Source organism: Grus americana, chromosome 2 (genome assembly GCF_028858705.1).
Source record: "Grus americana isolate bGruAme1 chromosome 2, bGruAme1.mat, whole genome shotgun sequence".
Taxonomy (NCBI): domain Eukaryota; kingdom Metazoa; phylum Chordata; class Aves; order Gruiformes; family Gruidae; genus Grus; species Grus americana.
The window spans coordinates 22,586,643-22,607,127 of record NC_072853.1 but is presented as its reverse complement, the minus strand read 5'-3'; the positions used below and the strand labels follow the sequence as shown (position 1 = coordinate 22,607,127).

At 38.7% G+C, this 20,485-nt stretch overlaps 1 protein-coding gene across 5 annotated transcripts in view; it reads left to right on the top strand.

Moving 5' to 3' along the window:
• FZD6 (frizzled class receptor 6) overlaps nt 1-11,944 on the top strand; it is a 29,932-nt gene extending 17,988 nt beyond the window's left edge. For 4 of the 5 annotated variants that reach the window (XM_054817337.1, XM_054817339.1, XM_054817338.1 and 1 more), the window contains exons 3-7: nt 1,868-2,064; nt 4,513-5,530; nt 7,623-7,771; nt 9,024-9,452; nt 9,942-11,944. In XM_054817337.1, the coding sequence (XP_054673312.1) occupies nt 1,868-2,064; nt 4,513-5,530; nt 7,623-7,771; nt 9,024-9,452; nt 9,942-10,098 (1,950 nt within the window). In that variant the 3' untranslated portion in view covers nt 10,099-11,944. The remainder of the gene's footprint in view (nt 1-1,867; nt 2,065-4,512; nt 5,531-7,622; nt 7,772-9,023; nt 9,453-9,941) is intronic. The other variant, XR_008575946.1, reaches the window with a different exon arrangement.
• Nucleotides 11,945-20,485: the final 8,541 nt, after the last annotated feature.

Below are 20,485 nucleotides of genomic sequence, written 5' to 3'. Positions count from 1 at the left end.
TGAGATGAACTGTGGGTGACAGAATGGAAGAGTTCATAACAATCAAGACAATGTCTGCAAGACTTAATTTCAAAAGTGAACTCACCTTCTATAGGAGTTGTATATGACTACCCAGACTATTAACTTTATTTTATCCTAAGTGCCAGGAAGAACAGAGCTAACCTAAATTAAACATGAGAGCAAGTAAAATTTAATTGGAAACAAAACAAGCATCGTAATTGTGCGAAGGAAATCTAATTCATTTAGGGTTAACTTCTGACTGTTTTACATCTGAAGCCGCATAGCATTTAGGAAATAATCCAACTCGTGGAACTGGAGCATGTTATACCAGAGCTATACTTCTTGTCGTAAAGTACTCTAGTCTTGGGTTCCTGGGAAGGCAGCTCCAGAGCAGACATCCAGAGGAGGGATCAGACTTCTGTGCGCCTGCTGTAATGGCATCTGCAGATGCAGCACGCAGCCAGACTGCTCTGGGGGATGGTGCCAACATTTTTTTGTTTTTCATAAAGTGTTCTTCTGTTGTTCTTACTCTATCTTAGCTTCTCCCTTCCCCCCCCCCCCCCCCCCACATTCCTGTGTTTATTATTGAGGTCCCTTGAGGATTTGTAGATATTCCATTTTGAAGAGGAAAATTTGTTTTATCAATGTCTTTCCTTTTAAAATGCATGCTCAGTATTAAGACTTGCTCTTGGAGTATGGGTGGATATATACATTTGGGATATTTAAAAGCTGTAAAAAAATAAAGATGCTATTCTGGTCTCAGAAGCTGATCCTTCCTTTACTTATGAAGTAATTTATTTAGTATTTGAGACATGTAGCTGTTAATGGCAAAGAATTAAATAAAATTCTTACTAAATAAAAATCTTACTAAAGTTCTGCTGCCTTCAAAAATTTTGTGCAGTGTCCCTATTTATCAGCACATTTCAAAGTATGTTAAATATTTCAGCTTTCATGATGCATGAATTTGACTGTTTACGTGTGATACAGAGATTCCTTTTTCCTGAAATACGAGAAGTGTTTCATCAAAAAGCCTGTGTAAAAAGAGCTGGCGATGCCTGGCAGCTCGTGACCCTACCTGATCTGTCATCTCCATGTGTCCAGAATCAGCAACAGGTCACTGGCAAGTGGTTGACTTTGGTTTTATTTCTGCCTGTGCTCGCGAACACGAGAGCCTGCGTACGCAGCCCCCAGCACCTCCGCTCCCTTCTCTTGGCCCTGCTGCTTTAGACATACAGCCCACTTAAAAGTACAGGAGCGTGCCTGGTGATGTGTGTCATCGCTTGCTTCGTTCAATAAGCTGCACCAGGTAGAGGAATTCAGTTGTATTGAGACTTTTGAAATGCAGTGTTTTAAAAATGAGGAATAATTATATTTGGACCTCCTTAATCAAAAAACCTCAAACTTCTTTAGCATGAGAGAAGATGGTGAGTGTGACAGACTGCTTAGGACTGAAAATGTAATTTAACAGGAACTACAGGGACAGGCCACCTTTAAAAATCTCAGGATGCTTATTTAGAAGCTGACTGGTGAATGTAGGAACTTAATGCTTTACCCTATTCTTTAAAAAATCTCGGGCTTTTGTAATATCTTTCAGATTTCTAATATTGTCAAATTGGAAAAATCAGGTTTGAATAGTGACAGATTGGCCAAGATCCCAGGGCAGAGGCTGGGCTAGAAGTGCTTATGGAGCTGCTCACTGCTCAGGCCACGGGGTTTTGCTCTTTCACAACTGCTGAACAAACACTATTTTCTAATATATTTTAAAACCTACAGGGGAGCAAATGTGAGCAGTAGTGATCAAAGTTAGTTTCGATGCCTTGAATTATCTTTATAAAATTATTAACCAAAGCCTTTTTCTTCCCCATAGCCTTTTCTTACACTTATGAATCTTCACTGTTCACCAGACGTCCACACATTTCTGTGCAAAGCCTTTGTCCCTGCCTGCCTGGAGCAAGTTCATGTGATTCACCCTTGTCGAAGCCTCTGTGAGAAAGTGTATTCTGACTGTAAGCAGTTGATGGACACGTTTGGAATCACATGGCCTGAAGAGCTGGAATGTAGCAGGTGGAGAATTTTTCATGTTGGCAGGTGGTGGGGGTGATATTGTCATATTTGATGTAGACTGAGTTGAAAATCTGAGGCAGAATGTTCAATATCACCTGGCTGTAGCTTCCCTATCGCTGGTGACCCTACAGTGCTTATGCATAGGACTATTTATTTATTAAAACGTTTTCATTATTTAAATGATCACCTGGATTTCCTGCTTGCGACTTTTTTGCAATGAAGTTCTGCAGCAGTTCTTTTCAGTATTGAGATCCCTGCAAAAATAAGCTTTTTACTATAAGTTTCTTACAATTTAAAATATTAAATATTACAGCATAGGGTTTTTTCCCTTTGGTTTCTGATCTCTAAACTAGGGGTGTTCATACTTACTTCACAGGGTTTTTATAAATAATCGTTCATAAAATAATGAAATACAAAATATTCTGTATTTGAATGGGACACACAGCATTAAATAGTAGAAGCCTTATCTTACTCCTAACTGCCTAAATGTGCAAATCCAATCTTGTGTTGCTTTTCCTGTACTGCCTACCAAAAGTCTCATTTTTTAAGAAATTTCACCTTTTTCTCAAGGTTGTTCAGGTGTCTGTTCCAGAGAGAAGACAGTTAATATTACATTTGGGGAAAAGATGAGTCTGTATATATTAAATGGAAACCACTGAAAATGCTCCAGTGTAATCTTCTTGAGATTCTGACCTTCAGCTGCAGATATTTATAAATTATTAAGGCCAGATGTTTTTTGATTATTTTTTTTAAACACATGTCAGGGCAAGAAATACAGAAAAGGAGCAGTGAGTGGAAACTCAAATAACTTTTCAAACCCCCATGCAGTTGCCAATCTGTGATAGGGCTGAAGGACAGCTGGGACAGTAGTCCCGTGGTAGAAATCCATATCAGAGTGAATATGACAGATGGCATTAATGCCATTTCCTTTAGTTCTACAGGAGAATTGAGAGTCGAGGGAGTTTACAGTGAGAAGGCATCAACTTTTCCTATCTAGCGTAAGCTTCTGTATAACAGTAGTGCCACTCAGCACAGCAAATGTCCTCAAGAATTGTTCTGAAGAATTAGGAAAATTACAAGCAAATCCAGTTACTTAATCTATCTTCCAAGTGACATTTTAAATCAAATTTTTTTTTTTGCAGGAATCACTGCAGCTTTAATTCTGTTACTGCTAGTGCTTACTGAAAATGAACCTGCTCTGTTCATGTGTAAAATGATGTCTGCCCAATAGCCGATACAGAGAAGTCCATGTAATGCAGGATGTTCTTAAAACAGCAGACATGCTGCTGGAGCCTGTGGAAGAAGAGCTGGTGTGAGGATGGGCAGTAACTGGAATCATGAGATTCATGCTCTTGTATTCTTACAGACAAACATAATGCCGATGAATACACGGGTGAATAAAGTTCGCGCTGTTCCTGCGCATACTGGTGCGGCCCATGGTTAAAGAAAGAATCTGCTACAGAATCAGTTTTCTTAATGATTAGTCTGGATTTATTTGGACAGCAGGATAATGCAGAGAAACAAAGAACTAAAGGGGTTCTGGTTTTTTTTTCTAGCTTAAGCTGAGCTTGCAAACTGATGTTGAGGGACTCTTATAGTGTTTGCCAAAGAATGTTTTCAGATAGCAGAATCTTACTTTAAAAGCTAGAATGCAAAACTTGTTCTTCTTAAATATATGCTTAAACTCAGAATGCATATAAACATTTCTCCCATTTTGAGTAAATGCTTGCCTGTTTGAGTTATACTTACATAATCCAGTTTGAAGATAGACCAACACTGCTAATACTGTATTAACCATAAAAATTCACATATTGTGTCCAATTAAACCCTTGAGCAATTGAGTCTTGAGCAATTTTTAAATTAACATTATGGAACTAGAAAAAAAAATTCCTAAAATAATGATAATTTTTTACAATACTTCTGTTTTTGTCTTTTTCAGTTAGGTAGGTTTATTGTTGTCGATGATAAAATATCACTATAACACAAAATTATAATAATAATCATATACTAGTCATCAGTTAATTCTAGATACTGTCAGCCTTCTTTCTGTGTCCCTTGACTGAAGCTCACATTTTGGCAGGATAATTTGCTGTCTCAAATGGTCTACTGTTATGCAGGTTTTTAAAAAACCCAGCTACTGTAAATATTTTATGTACATCTGTAAAAGTTTAGTAGAATTTAAGACTCTAAAAGAACAATTGCAATTTGAGTAATGTTTCATAAACAATAAAACAGCTAGAGCACAGTTAAATAGCTGTGTTTGAATATTCTAAACTGAAAAATTTGAAGTCTGTTTTTTAAAATGCTAACTTTTTTATATAATGCCCATTTTGCATTATCTAAAAAAATTAACTGTCTAGAATCAGATTTTTTTCATATTTCTAAGAAATAATTATTAGTTGAGAATGAGGGCTACTGAGATATTTCCTCTTCTGTTTGTTTATGTAGACTAGTCAATTGTGATGAGACTGTTCCTGCCACTGCTGCTGTAACCACAAACATCCACGGAACTCAGAAGACCCCAGGCCAGACCCGAAGGGATTATGGATTCTGGTGTCCACGGCACCTACACACTAGCAATGGACAAGGCTACAAGTTTCTAGGAATTGATCAGTGTGCACCTCCATGTCCTAATATGTACTTCAAAAATTATGAATTGGATGTTGCGAAAAGCTTCATTGGAATAGTTTCGATCTTTTGTCTCTGTGCTACGCTTTTCACGTTCCTGACTTTTCTGATTGATGTTAAAAGGTTTAGGTACCCAGAGAGGCCAATCATATATTACTCTGTCTGTTACAGCATAGTCTCTCTAATGTACTTTATTGGATTTTTACTTGGAAACAGAACTGCCTGTAACGAGGCAGATGATAAGTTAGAAATTGGTGAAACAGTTGTCCTTGGCTCGCAAAACAAAGCCTGTACTGTCCTTTTCATGGTATTGTATTTTTTCACTATGGCAGGAACTATATGGTGGGTGATTCTTACAATCACTTGGTTCCTTGCAGCTGGAAGAAAATGGAGCTGTGAAGCTATTGCACAAAAAGCCATGTGGTTCCACGCGGTTGCGTGGGGAATACCTGGCTTTCTCACCATTATGCTCCTTGCAATGAACAAAGTTGAAGGGGACAATATCAGTGGAGTTTGTTTTGTGGGTCTCTATGATCTGGATGCCTCTCTGTACTTTGTGCTTTTGCCATTGTGCCTTTGTGTGTTTTTCGGTCTCTCTCTTCTTTTAGCTGGTATTATTTCTTTAAATCACGTGCGGCAAGTCATACAGCATGATGGCAGGAACCAGGAGAAGCTAAAGAAATTTATGATCCGAATTGGAGTTTTTAGTGGTTTATACTTGGTGCCACTTGTAGCACTTCTTGGATGTTACGTCTATGAACTGGTGAACCGGAAAATCTGGGAAACGACTTGGGTATTTGACCACTGTGACCAGTACCATATTCCTTGTCCTTATCAGGCAAGTAGCAGTTTCTTTTATAAATACTGGAAAGTTAATTAGCAAAAGCCTTATGATCACCATATCTGCCGTGTAGTTAGTAAATTATTTTCACATTAAGTAATCAGTTCAAGAACATAGTGATTAGTTGCTTTTTAAGCCAAAACTGGTGGTGTCATACTTTTGCTTTGAAGTTTTTCACTAATCAAATTGATAGCACTCAGCAGTTAAATTCCAACTTGCAAGTCTAAAGTAATATTAATCTTTACAATATTTGAACTTCATGTTACAAATTGTGTTGGAGGGAGGATCATTTCTTCATGTTACCTATTTCTAAAGTTGCTCAGTATTTGGGTGCCTAGCTCAGTATCAAAGTACCTAAGGTGAATTTGCATCAATTTCAGTTGAAGCTGAAATAATCATTCCTGAAAATTGAGTCTAAATTGGATTTAAAATGTTGCTTATAACCATAGATTTAAAATCACTTTTGTCTTTTTTTCTTGGAAGTGTAGAGCTATAAAACACTTGAAATTACAAAACAAATTTCCAGTATATTTTTCCATGATAGCTGTCACTTGCAGGCTGATTTTCAGTAATGTGAGTAAATCTTTAAAAAAACGGAACAAACAGAAAAAAAAAAAAAGAACCAAGCAATCTAACAGCACTTTAAATTGCAGAGGTGTTCATATTTAACATTTGACTCTTTAAAAAAAAAAAAAAAAAAAAAAAAAAGAAAAAACCCAAAACAAAATCAACCAACTTCCTTGGAAAGGCTTTTAAAGTAAATCTGCCCATGTTCAGTACTCTCTATGGATTAAATGTCTTGTGAGTACATAAAACTCCCTGCAATTGCAAGTAATTTGTGGTTTGTTTCTTTCCGTTTAAGAACAAATATAAAAGACACCATTGCTAAGAGAAATGGAAGTGCCTTGTGTCATCTTTCATTGCTTTGCATTTACCATTTATGTTTTTGCTGCAATAAACCATCATTAAAAAGAGGAATATAAACAGGAATATAAACACAGGCATTATGGAATGACAAGGCTTGACCCTTCTACATTCTTAAGCATCCTCTGTATTGAAGTTGGTGTAAGCTGAGAGTAGCACAGCTCACAGACTTATTGGTTATTTTTGCTTCCATTACCATTCTTAACAAGTGTGCTTTGTCTTAAGTGGGCTTTGCACTGAGCTGTATATCGACTAGAATGGTCCAAAATATACAAGGTTGAAAACAAGGCTTTTATGCTTTTTTAAAAAAAACACTTGTAGTGCTTAAATATAACAGCTTGCTATAATAAGGAGAAAGAGCATGTATTCTCACCCTCTAATTAACCTATTGGAAAGAGTAAATAGCAGCAGGGAATATTACACAAAGACATACCGGATGGGACCTGTCCCTGTAATAAACAAGGTGTGCTAACAATGGAGTAGCTTAAAGTGGCATGCTTGGCCTTGGCTTACCTGAGCTAGCACTTAGACCTTTATTACGTTGGCCAGATCAAAACCAAATAAAAACAAAGTTCAGTTTTAGTAGCTAACATTACCTGGCTAACAAAAATAGTGACTTTCGTAGATGGGACTGGCAGATAAGCCAGATAAGGTAAATTAAACTTGCAGCATGGGAGCAGAACATAATAATATCTTACTGAGTTAAATGTCTCAGCTCCTATGATCCTGTTCTGCAAATAGGTGGATTAATTTTGCAATAAACAGAAAACTACTATGTAGTTCCCTGCGGCTCCTTGAAGATGCTGTCTAATCTGATTAACTCCCAACTCATCCACTTACTGTTTCTTTTAAGTTGAAGGAATAAATCTTATACATACAAACTATCTCTGAAGAACATGGTTGTAATACTATTATCCACAAAATTATCTTTCCTTTCAATTTAAAAGAAAAATATTTCGTTCTGACTAATCTCCTCTCTATGTATTCAGCTGTAGACGTTAACCAGGTCCGACTTGACTGTACATGCCTAACATTTGTACAAGCCTCAACAAAGAACAACAGCCACAAGGAAAAAGTCTCTTTTATGTAATTTGTTTATTTTCTGCATTCAAAAAATAAATCAAGTGTATTTTCTTCTTTGTGTTTATTAAACTTTATCTTCTAGGCAAAGGCACTAGCAAGACCAGAAATATTTTTGTTTCTGATGAAATATTTGCTGACATTGATTGTTGGCATATCTCCAGTCTTCTGGGTGGGAAGCAAAAAGACCTGTTCTGAATGGGCCAATTTCTTCAACAGAAACCGCAAGAGAGAGTAAGAACAATTTTTTTATTCTTGTTTTTTAAAGTGTATACTTTAAAATAAGTTGGATTTCAGACATGTTTCTTTAAATATAGCTCAGGTAATCAAAATGTCCTTAGACCCTTTCTTCTTCAGAACCTAAATGCTGCATATAGGCATCAGCAAAGCTCCGTCGGAGCCTGTGGAAGTTTCACATACGCAAAGACTTTTTTGACAACATTCTCAAAAGGTAGAAAATACTCTCCTCTGCTGATTTGCTCTCTTCAGAGAGCAGAAGACACATTGTTGTGTTTAGCATTGGCTAATACATCTCTGGTTTCCAGTCAATCAACTCAGATCCTTTCATGTGTTCTGACTACTTCATTTGGCACAGTACTGCAGTACTTAGTTGTGTTTACTATCACGCAACAATAACATCCTCTGCTTTTCTCCTCTGCCAGGCTTGTCTTACTTTAAAATTAATTTTCATTGAACCCTCCTTAGTATCACTTCTATTGTATTAATCTACTGTTATCTTTTTTCTGAAACAGGATAATTCAGTTTTATTACTTAATTTTAGTAAACTTATATCTGCGGATTTAAGCAGATTATAAATGTCATCTCCATTTCTTAGAGTTGTCATTTTTTCCATTCCTTTTTATTCCTTGATTATTTTGTTTTAGATTATCTGTGTTAGTCATAAATTACGCTGTATTTTTAGATCTCTCTACTTCTTTGGATTTCCCAAGGCAGCAGTCCTTAAGCTCCTTTTATTTTACATCTGCATTCCTTGATGGTGAGCTTATAGCTTCCTTTCCCTCTCCCCTCTTTTTCCATTTCCTGTATAATTTTTCTTGTGTTTCAGATGTTAACTACTTTCAGCTTTAAGAATTTAAAAATAATGAAGTCAATTTTATAATGCTTACCTTTTTTTGACTTGAACGAGGCTTACATAAAGTTACTTTGGTAATACAGCTGCTTATGAGCTAATCCTGCTTTCCTCTCGTAGATGATTAATCTGCTGAAGTCATTGGACCTACTTGCAGAAGTAAGAAATGTAGAAGTCAGCTTTATTTAATTGTTCCACAGGCATAATTACTTTGGAGCCATTATGATCAGATTTTTCTCCTCTTTTCACATATAATTGTTTTCCTCGTATTCATTAACATGCAGCTCAGATTACGTTGTTGGTTGCTATTCTTTCACGTTTTTTTGTACGAAGCTATATTACACTATATCTAAGGTTGTCCTCTTCATTCAATTACATGTTTGTATTTTCTTTCAGTCCAATCAGTGAGAGTCGAAGAGTGCTGCAAGAATCATGTGAATTTTTCTTAAGGCACAATTCCAAAGTTAAACATAAAAAGAAGCACTACAAATCAACTTCGCACAGACTGAAAGTCATTTCGAAGTCAATGGGGACTAGTACGGGTGGTGCAACAAATCATGGAACTTCTGCAGTAGCAATCACTAATCATGATTATTTAAGCCAAGAAACTGTTGCAGAAATTAAAACCTCTCCAGACACATCTGAGAAAGAGATAGAGGCAGACGGAACATCAGCCCGAAGAGTCGAGGAAGGCGAAAACAGTGGAGATAAAATGTTATCTAGTTCTAAACTGACTGTGGATCAGGTGGAAAAAAGAAACAAAGCAGATAGCACGTGTGATATGGGTAGCTTGGCTGAGAGTATGAAGAGAGTAGGTGAAGGAAGGTAAGGTTCCTTAACTCAATCTTTTGCTTATGTATATTACCACCGTTTCTGTGAGGTTTTTATTTCTCGTTTCTCTGAAGAATCAGTATAAGAGTAACCCTCAGTAGCTGTCAAAACTGCTGTAATTCTTACAAATTATTTCATGTGGCCATGTATCTTTAGCATATGAGTTATTGTATCATTTTGGGGGATTCTTTTTCTTTTAACCATTGAGTGCTGGAGCTTAGCTCATAAGATATTTTTGTGTTGTTGAACAGTGACCCTCAAGAAATCTGTGGCAGTAAAGCAATCATTTTGAGAGGTGACAAGTCTGAAAAAGAACAATGGTGACCTAAGCTTGGAAAAGTGTACAGAACTGTATTGCATTCTCTTGAAAAGAATGTAGCTTAATATAAATTGTAATTTCATTGCTAAAAATGTATTTTTTTAAGCACAGTGCGCTATGCTGCAAAATTGACTCCCTAATGTTTTATTTCTTGTTACTTACAGAATAACTCCTAAAAATGATTTTCTTGATCCTTCTCCCTTACAAAGCAGCTGTTCCCAAATACCTGATGTCTCACAGTCACCTTCCATATCACTACTTGTCTACTCGGCTTCAGACACCAGAAGAGAATTGGATTCAGGAAACAGTTCCAACCCTTGAAAGGCTGAAACTTTATACGAACATTTTCAATGTATAAAACTGATGTGGATTCTGTGTTACACTGGAAATAACTGATATTATGTGCCTTATTAAAAAACACATATATCTTGCTTTGCACTTAAAAATGTAGATTTTGTTGTGGGGACAGCTAGCAATAATGTACTGTATTTAATCCTATCCAGGAATAATGGAAATTGAAGTTCTGTAGGACATGGCCGGATTGACTAGCAGTAATTTAAGAAAAAGATGAGAGAAACAAATATTATTCCCACTAAAAAGAACACTTTGTAATGAATTGCATTAGAATAATGCTTAGAAAGCACTGTTACTTTTCAAGGCATAAAAGTTACATTTGTATCTTTGATATTTTTCAAAACTTGTTAATTTTTTCTTTTTTTAGCAGTATCACTTAAGGGATACACAGATTTATAAATATTTCTAAATTATGTGTCATAATGTATCAATTATAGCACTGTTTTATGGTAGTTTGTACACTGAATATGAAAGGGAATCTGGAATTAGTGATTTATTTTGTACATAAAAATTTTGTAAATAACTGACAGCATAAGGTCAATACTCAGAGCTACTGTTTTGTATGTCTTGTACAAACTTGGCAAAGTTAACGTGCTTCCATTAGGTATTCTTAAAGTCAGCAGTCCTGTGGCGGTCAGACAATGTTACCTAGTGCTGAGTAAAACAGGTTGTACCTATTTACGTAACCTGCACCGTACGCTGTGCCCGTGGGGCAAGACTGGTCAGACGCCCGTGCGTCCTGTTACAGGGATAGTGCATTAGATGCAGCGCAGCTTCAGAAAAATCCTTCTCGGAGCCCCTCTGGGTGTGGTGTTCCAGAGCATCGTGCCAAAGAAGAAAACACTTCAGGTCCCTGGTGGCATGGGGGACGGAATCTGAAGTATACACTCTGGGGTTTTTTTACTGAGCTGCAGTGAAAGTAAATGTTTCACTTTGTTTCTATGCAAGTAACTTAATTTTTTTTTTCTGTAGAGAAATATCTTGCAGAAAATAAGCTGTTGAGTTATTAATATATAGGCTTGTTTAACAATATATTTACTGAAAACAAGATACTTTTTCTACAAAGCTTAATTTTCTATATACTACAGCAATATATTTTCTTTAAATCAAAAAGGTCTTTATACCTGTAGCCTTTCTTATGACAGGGTGGTTCTCAAGAGCAAGTCCTACTGACGTGGATAAGAATTTTATCATTTGGTTCTGAAGAAATCCTGGCTCCAGTGAAGTCAATGTGATTTATTACTTGAGGTAATCTGGAGCCAGTATTTTGCTGTTTTCTAAACCTAAATGTCAATGCATTTTGTAAGACCGTTCAGCATCTTGCATTTGATTACTAGTAAGAACATTTCTTAGTACTTTGATTTTATGTGGAGAAATTACTGTGTTCCAGTTTGGGCAGCGTTCATAGTGATGCTTTGAACAATCAAGCAAAATTGCATGGTACAAAGGTCACGTAAATGCTGAATCAACAGGAACTGTGTTCTGATAGACCAAAGCTATTTGTTTTATCCATCATGCATTAAAAATTGAATGTATTTACCTTTATATTATGGCATTGGCATTTTAGCACTTGTAATTTATTGCCTTAAATAAGACATGCTATTTCTTTTATAATTTTCCCACTTAAAATATACAGAATTCTTGCTGCTGAGAAGGACAGTGAGAAAGATCTGAGAAGTCTCCCGTGAAAATGCACACGAAGTACCCTTCATTCTTGTAGTCGTGTTTGCAAATGGGTAACTTTATACATGTGTTCAGTAGTTTTGTTATTACTGTCTTTGTTAGTAATAAAATATGCTGTTGTATAGTAAGAGCTTTCTGAGTTGGTATTTCTTATTAACTATATGTGGCATGTTTGTTGCTGTATTACTGTGGTATTTCTGCACCTAAGACACTTCAATCTATTTTTTTTTTTCTTAGAGCTGTGGGAAGTAATAAATATTTCAATGTTTTTACCCCTCCTCTGTAAGTGAAAAACTGAGACAGGACAATGGTGGGAATTGTTCATGTGAACATGGGGAGTTAGGAAGCAGAGAGAAACTGAACTAGTTCTTTCATCCTAGCGGTTAGAGCATTCTTTCTTTCATAACCTCTGGTTAAAGACCTGCTTTAGATTACATGGGGTATGTATTTCTACACTGTACTCTTGCTGAGCCGCCTTAAAATATTGATACACAACTTCTCCAAGCCTTAAAATACCTGTGCCAAATGGCCTTTTACTTCTGTTTTCTTAATGGCTCTCTGTCATAAATCACTTCAAAATATGCATTACCTTGCCTTATGCTGAGTTTTCAGGTTGCATAGAAAATCTTTCAAAAGACTAGATAAATTCAACATTCTAAATAATTTAATTTGTGATATAAACAGCACCCGAGATTACCAATACAGTATATTACTGTCCTATTTTGCTTTTTTTAGTGAAAATTGGGATGCAGTTTACCTTGAGTACAAAATAAAGCTATGCACATATTTGGAAAAAATAGTCCATGTTTGTGAAACTAACCCAGGACATTAAAAAAAAAAATAAACGGTTATTTTGTTTTATATTTGTAACACTTAAAAGGTGCTGTCAGCAGATTATGAGAAAAATATCTGCAGTATTTAAAACCTCTTTAAATCCTTCTGTTTTTTTAAGGCGAAAAATAATTCAGCAATAATGGAGCTCTAATGAGCTGAAGCATCATTCTATTTTCTTTGACAGTTGTTCAGCTGATTCACAGAGAACTGTAGGTCCTTTTTATTCAGAGTACAGAATATACTTGGTTTAAAGATGGTCAAGTCCAGTTGAAGAAGCAAAATAAAAACATTTAACTATGAACAGTAGAACTTCTTTAATAAAAATAAGTTTAGCACTCTGCAAAGCACTGAAAAATGCGGTAGCTGAATAGGATGAGGAATCATGTTTCCCTTTGAAGTTTGACCACCCAGTCTCAATGTGCGATTTCAGGTCCTGCACATCAAAGGAGAAATGCAACGTCCCTCCCTCGACACTAGCCGCTTGTTGAATCCGTGTCTGAAGGGATCCGACCGCCCTCGCTGGTAAAGATCTCTGCCAGGATTAACCACTGGTATTCGCGGTAATTTAGATGGCTGGCACCAAAGGTCTTTTGGAGTCTCACAAGAATAAATGTTATTTCCTGTGCGTTACCTTCTTTGAGCTTCTTCCACTTTTATTTTTGCCCCTTGTCATACTTTTTTAATGGACTAGAGTTTAATTAAAAATAAAGAAGTTGGGCAGCCTATACCACGCCTTTGTGAGCTGTCTGCTTTGAATGTCTAGAAGCGGAGCTCAGAGTATCTTTCTGACGTACATCTATGAAATCCGCTTCTGTATGTTAACCAGATTTTACTTCCTATTAAAAAGCACTTGAGATGCAAAGTATAATTAAAAGATTAAAAACATGCCAGGACATTTTTATCTGAGTTCTTCATTAATGCTTATTCCCTGTATTTCAACTTTGTTCATCAAAACTAAATCTAAAATAAAAGTTTGCTTTATTTGAGGTCTTAGTAGTGACAAACGCAAGATACCTTTAAATGTACAAAGATCTACCTTCATTACATGGCTCACAACTGATTTCTCAGCGCAAACGGGAGCTGGAGAGGAGAATAGTCTCTGCAAGAAGAGCTGTGTGGAAGAAGGTCAGTTTTGTGGAAGGGAAGTGCTAAATGGGCGCTTGGTAGTGGGTGTAGGAGAGCTGGGGGGACACTGATCTCCAGCCTACGGGGCGTACTCTTGGGTATGTCAGTATAGGCACGAGAGAACATCAGGCATTTGAAGTGAAGAGGAATACACTGATATTTTAGGACTCGGTCTCGACCTACAAAGTGAAGAGAAAGGGTAAGAAGAAATTTTACTTCTGTTGAGCAGGTTTGTAACTTACAGAAATGATGGTGGGATCATTAGATGTGGCCACCAAAGGGATCTTAACAGGACAAAATTATGTTCCATGTTTGTTGTGTATGAAAGATGAGTAAAGTATCTGTGTTTTTATGAAGATAATGTGTATCCCAGTTTATCTTCCTGATATTCTGCTCAGCCACATAAAACTGGATAACAAAAAATGACATGGGGACAAAAATAAGTCACTGCCAGATAAGGTCTTTGAGAAAATGATGAGTAAGTTATTTCATTGGTTGATCACATAAACTAGCTGGGGAGCTGCATTCTCTCCAGACCCAGCTGTAGTAGCATCGTACCTACTCTCTGAGAGTGCATGCAAGCCTCAAATGACCCAGCCGAAGACAGAGGATTTGAGGATGCTGAAGCAGTTGAACAGGTTTCTTGGCACTGGGTTTGAGTCACTGATGTTGCCCACTGGACACCGTCCTCTCTGGGACTTGCTCTCTTCCCAGATTCCTACAGGCTAGGCTGCCATCCAGACTTCCAACTGAAGAACAAGTGGATGCACTACAGGGATTAACAACCCAGACACGTTTCATTCCGTGAAATGTGAAGAGATGGCACTGACAGGGCTGTGACATGCCGGTGAGTGGATGAGGTGCAAATGTGTTGGGCTGGCTGAAGTCAGGACTCACCATGGAAATTAATCGGACCTATTTTTTCTTAAAATGTGATTTTAGTAGGCAAGATCATCCTGAGAATGGACACTGAGAGAGAAACTGATAGTCGGGATGAGGTTCCTTATGGAAATGGAAAGTCACCAAGCCAGTAGGAAAACCCAAGAAAGCACACCCAATAAAAAACAAGGGAGGAATTTGCCTTTTAAATTAATGTAACCTAAACAGCATCAGATATTTTTAGGACACGCATAATGAAAGTTTCTCTACTTGGCAATGGGAAACTGTGAACTCATAAATGAGATTTTTAATCAGCCAAGAGGTGCTGTAATTACAGCAAAGTTACAAGGACAGAAGTAAGGAAACCACACCAGAAACAAAGTCATGCCTCACAAAAGCATAGTTAGATGAGCACCTACTGTAAAAAATATAACTCAAACAAGGACTTGAAAAGACATTTTACTTCACAGGAATCTGATAAGTCTTTCGCTGTTCTGGCCAAACACAATTTCATCTCCATGTGAGCCAGGGATTCAGTGTTGTGCTCGATCCTTTCCAGCACCGTTGCACTAGTCAGGTCTTGATGCAAGTCAAATATGATTTCTATTTTAGCACATACAGTAATTTTAGTGCAAGAGTGCATCTGTTGAATTATCCCCGTGGCTAGCTATGGGATGACCCCACTGAACCTCTCTCAGCCTCTGTAAATCCATTGTCCTTTTGGTGACAGTGGGTCATCACTGCACAGATGAGGCAGGTGCTGCCCAGAAGCTTTGAGCCCTGCTTGCAGCAAGCCATGGTGCTGCTTCGCTGTCAGGCCACCTGTGGGGACAGTGTGGATGTAAGAAGCCGGGTCTCAGGAATGCCGTGGGCTCCAGGCTCCACCGCTACATTCAACAGGCAGAGCCGCAGCGACCATCCATGCGCAGATCTGTCATTGCTGTTGTGGCTCTGCCCCTCTCTCTCTCTCCTCTGAGACAGAAAGTTTTGTGTAACCGTTGAGTGCCCTGGGCCAATTCCTTTGTTTCTGAGACCAAATCCTCTTGCATCCACAGGCTTCTGTGTATTTTGTGTGTGCCAGCTATGGTGGCTGTAGACCTCTGGTTTCTGTAAGCCACCCCAAAGTTCTACGCAGCCCGTTCTCAGCCTGTAGCCCACTCTTCATTGCTGCCTTGCTTATCCTGAGGAGCTCCTTTTCAAAGGGCTTGCTGGATACAAATAAACAATTCAAAGTTCAACTCCACTCTTTTAATTTCAGGTTTATCACTAATTCAAGGTGCCATTTCCAGAACTGGAAATACAGATCTATGGCAGTGCACTAGATGAATGCTGTAGAAAACCCAAGATTGTTCCCTTCATTGAAGAAGCTTTCCTGTCTGAATGGACCGTTGTATTTCACATCCTAATAACTATTTACTAACACAGGATTCAAGGAAAGTTAGCTTTTTGTTCTGCAGAAGGCCTTTCTATTTATTGAGGATTCATGAGGCAGCCAAGTAATTTTTCTACCGTTGACTAATTCACAACCACTCTAACGAGCAAATGTTTCTCCTGAGCCTCAGCTCTCTCCTTTCATGTGTTGATGGCTGCCTGTACATTTATTCTGCTCTCTATAATCACTGTCTTCTTCAAGAATTTAACTTAAAACTGGACTGAATTAATTTTCCCATTCTACCATGAGCACGAGTCCTTGAGCAACCCGATCTAACTGGACCTGCTTTGACCAGATGAGCTCCAGACACCCCTTCCAACCCAGACGTTTCCATAGCTGCAGCCAGGATTGCGCTGGCTGCACTTGCAGAGGTGCAGACCAGACTCCTTCAGCGTCAGACATTTTCAGCCAGCAGTCAAGTGAAAATAGGTCTTGCTACGGGCTTTTCATCATGATGTTTACAACATGGATACGTCCAGACATCCTTTATCCCTGAAGCAGACAATTCTTCCAAATAGTTTTATTAAAGTTTATCTAACTCTGACAATTTGTGAGTGGTGTTTAGTTTAAGATATTCAATGCTTCAATTATTGCTATTAAAGCCACAGCTACAGGGAAATGCAACTATAAATCACCTGATGACTTGGATGGAAAAAAAAAGATCTGCCTAGAAGCCCCAGCAGGCAACGAAAGGAGCTGTTTCCACAAGATGAGCTCCTTGGTATCTGACCTAACTCCTCGTCTTGATTCGTTGGTAACAATGTTAAAATTTATCTCAATAGAAAATCAATCTGAGTAATAAAAAGTGTTACTACTCTCTCTAGTGTTTTCTATTGTGCAAAATTACAACGTTTCCTATGGCAACATTAAGAACTGCCATGTGCTTATTCAGAGGTAAAGAATTAACGCTTACCTGCAGGATTTTTCTCTCACACTCGAAAATGCCGTCCTCCTGTATATGAACACAGGAATCGTCTTCTGCAGACAAGCCTCTGAAGGGTTAGCATGTGCTTTCCTGTCAGGTACACCCCTCTTGTCCTTGTCAAACTCCGTTATTGTGCTCTAACCTCTGCCCGTCCTTTCTGGCTGTCATTCAGATGATGGTTTGAGGGTTTTTTCATGGCTTGCACAGTGAACTCCTAGCATGGCTTCGCTGTCACCTGGAGGTACAGAGTCTCGGAAAGTAGAATATTGATACGACTTATACCTTTAAGCTTTTCTCAGCAGTGGAAAGAGGACATCAGTGAGTGTTATGATCCATTAAAAATCTGCCCCAAACTAGTTTTTGAGATTCAAATGTTACTACGTGTACCTGCAAAGCAGTACTGTGACTGCAATGCCACACTTAGCATGTTTATGTAGAAGCTACTGGAGGGTTTGTTCAATAGGTGTATCTGCGCTAGGAAAGCAACAAAATAGAGGGAGAGAAGTTTTGGATTATTTTAAAATCTTAAGCATGCTATATAAATAATATATTTAAACTAAAAGGTGTTAGAAGGGATCAAAGCCACAATCCCATTGATTTTTATACAGTTCCAAAGATGTTTTTTGGTGGAAGAAAATGAAATCTCTTTCTTAAACCTGTAATAAATTTCCCTGAGAGCTCTTACTTCGGTTTTCTTCTACAGCAGCACAGACGGCTCTTTGTTTCCCTGATCAGCCAGGCAGGCTGCAAAGAGCCATTTGAGAAATTCAGCGGTCTTCTCTGATCTCAGCCTTTGACACCGACTTACAACTCACTCTAAAATATCAGCGATAAAGTGAACAAGAGCTAAACGATGAACTCCACAACTAAAAGCGCCCAGGGTGGATCAGCAAAGATCCCGAGTGTTGCGATGCTGAGCACAGCGCTGCTGAGCCTGAGCTCTCTGCTGCTCACCCTGGGGTACGCAGGTGTTCCCCAAAGCGATGCATAGATAGAGCTGCCAATCAAAGGCAAAATCCCCAGACATTGCCAGAACAGGGAAATGTATAAAGCAGTAAGAGTTAAAAGCAGATGGAAGGTCCAGGTCTTGGCACTTACCTCACTGGGCCTCTTTTGGCTCAGGATCCTCAGCCTCGAACCTTCTGTAATATTTAGACACCCAAGCCTGGTTTTCCTGGTTGTGAAAAGCCACAAGCAATGTATTTCCTACCTGAGAAGAATCCATTTCTGAGTGGTTAAAGCTTCTCCTCACTGTCTAAGGAGACTCTTCTACCAGATCTGGGTCTCTTTTACCAGATTTAGAATATGGACGCAGTCTTTTATTCCCAGGCTCTGCATTAACCATGGTTAATGGGTTTCCATGATAAAATGCTCCTGATCGTTCCTACTGCAATTATTTCACTTTGTGAAGACCAAGGAATGAATAGCAATAATTTACTGGTTGAATTCAAACCAATGCTATAATAAATAGTATTCATAAACTGGAAGAGTTTGCACAAGAACGGTGGAGAGACCCGGCGTCCCAGTGGGCAGACCCTTGAATTTAAACATTTTATAGCTGAGGTGAATGGAAACACGTGTGCGTATGAGCACACTGTCCTCTCCAAGCTTATGTGGCTGGTGTTTGGATGCTGAGAGCCTATGTGAGGGGGGAAACCAGCTCAAGTCACAGCGGAGAGACTGCGCTCATGGCACCAGCCCGGTGGTGTGAGCATCTGCTATGTACGGTGCTCTGATGGCGCCATGGTGACCTCGCATGAGCCCATCTGGGTTATGCAGCAGCAGACTGATCATGTGGAATTTTTAGTGACATTAAATGGTGGATGGGTGTATCTCATCGTCTTCGCTGATATGGGTGTAAAGCCACTTGTAAAAGATAAATTCTGTATCGTGTGGCAGTATAGGTAAGATGAAGGAATCACTAGTTGATGCATTATGGATCCTGGTTTGAAGATGGTCAGGCAATTTATTACAGCAGCCCCTTTTGTCCTGGAAGCACTTGAGGCAAAGTAGATCAGTAGTTCTGATCCAATTTGAGTATCTCACCAACGTTGAGCAATGGTTACTGCCCTCAGAGGGATTTAAGCACATCAAAAGCCCACAGAACACAAGCCTAGCAGATGGCGAGGGCTTGCTCAGACTGAAGCAGGCTAAGGAGGATGTTGATATTTCTGTTTTCCAGATAGTAATGCACATTGCAAGAGAAACGAGCACTAAGAAGTGCACAGTGCACTCAGTGCTCAGAGCAGACATTCCACCGTTATTTGCTTCCCCTGGCAAAGCCAGCCATTTGGGATTGAGAAGTGTCTATCCCAGACCCAAACTCTAATGGTGAGCGAACCCAGGTGAGGAAATGGATATGGATGTATGTGCAAATTTTGTTATCTAAAATACTGAGTATTAGGAAGGTGTACAGGGCTGCTGTGCCGTGTGCTTCAGGTATTGCACAGCTCCTGAAGAAATTAATCCTGTAATACAGAAGTTTGGCAGTCTGGGAAGGGACGTGCCTTAGCAACAGCCCGTAGTGATGCTGGGGATCCCCGGCCACTTGGAAACGATGCTTGTGTGAACACGCACCTTACGGAGTAGTCATACATTGCCATCTTCACAGTATTACCACCAACTCGGACCAGAGGCAGGAGGGTTAGCTGGCAGCAGCGCACAATTGCACAATGAAGCCTCTGCATGTGCATGTTTGTGGATGTTCACTGAGGCTGTTACAGGAGCAATTGTTTTAATTAGGGATTTACATAATTCCATAAATTTTCCCAATGTGTTTAGGGAACCATTATTATTATTCACTAGCTGTTTTATGAAGTCGGCTGGGCGTATCGCAGCACTTCTTCACGTGGCAGGAGCCCACACCTCAGCAACGCGGCTGACGTCAGTCCCAGCTCTCAGGACAGTCTGTGACGGGGTTGGTGATAGCAGTGCGACCTGCAGTGCAAATCTCACTTCACTGCTATTGTTCAGCCAGGATGGACGTGGAAAAGCCAGAAAAACAGAAGGAGCTTAAAGAGCAGAGGTAACTATAGTCAGGGCAGCATGAAGAGGTTTAGCGTAAAAAAATCTGGTTCTGCACAGTCTAGTGTGAATGGCTCAACATCTTGTAACATGCAGGAACGTGTGTTTTTGTTAAATACTTCGGAAAAAAAAATGTATTGAAGCTTATCTCCCCCTTCTGGAAACTTTACCTCTACAAAGCCCACAAAGATTGCAGCATACATAAGTTATCTTTCAAGTATTTGTTATTTCTATTTTTAATGCTTAAGGACATAAAGCATTCTTTATTTTATAGTGCTTTCACTTCTAGTATCATGAAAAATAAAATATTATTTTAAATGAAAGCAAAATGAGATGGTTTACGCTGGGTTGCTGAGGGCTTTTCTTGTGTTATTAAACTGACAATGCTCAGTCACACGATACCAAGTTCTTCAACAGAAATCCAAATTCCATTGCTGTTCAGAAGGATTTTG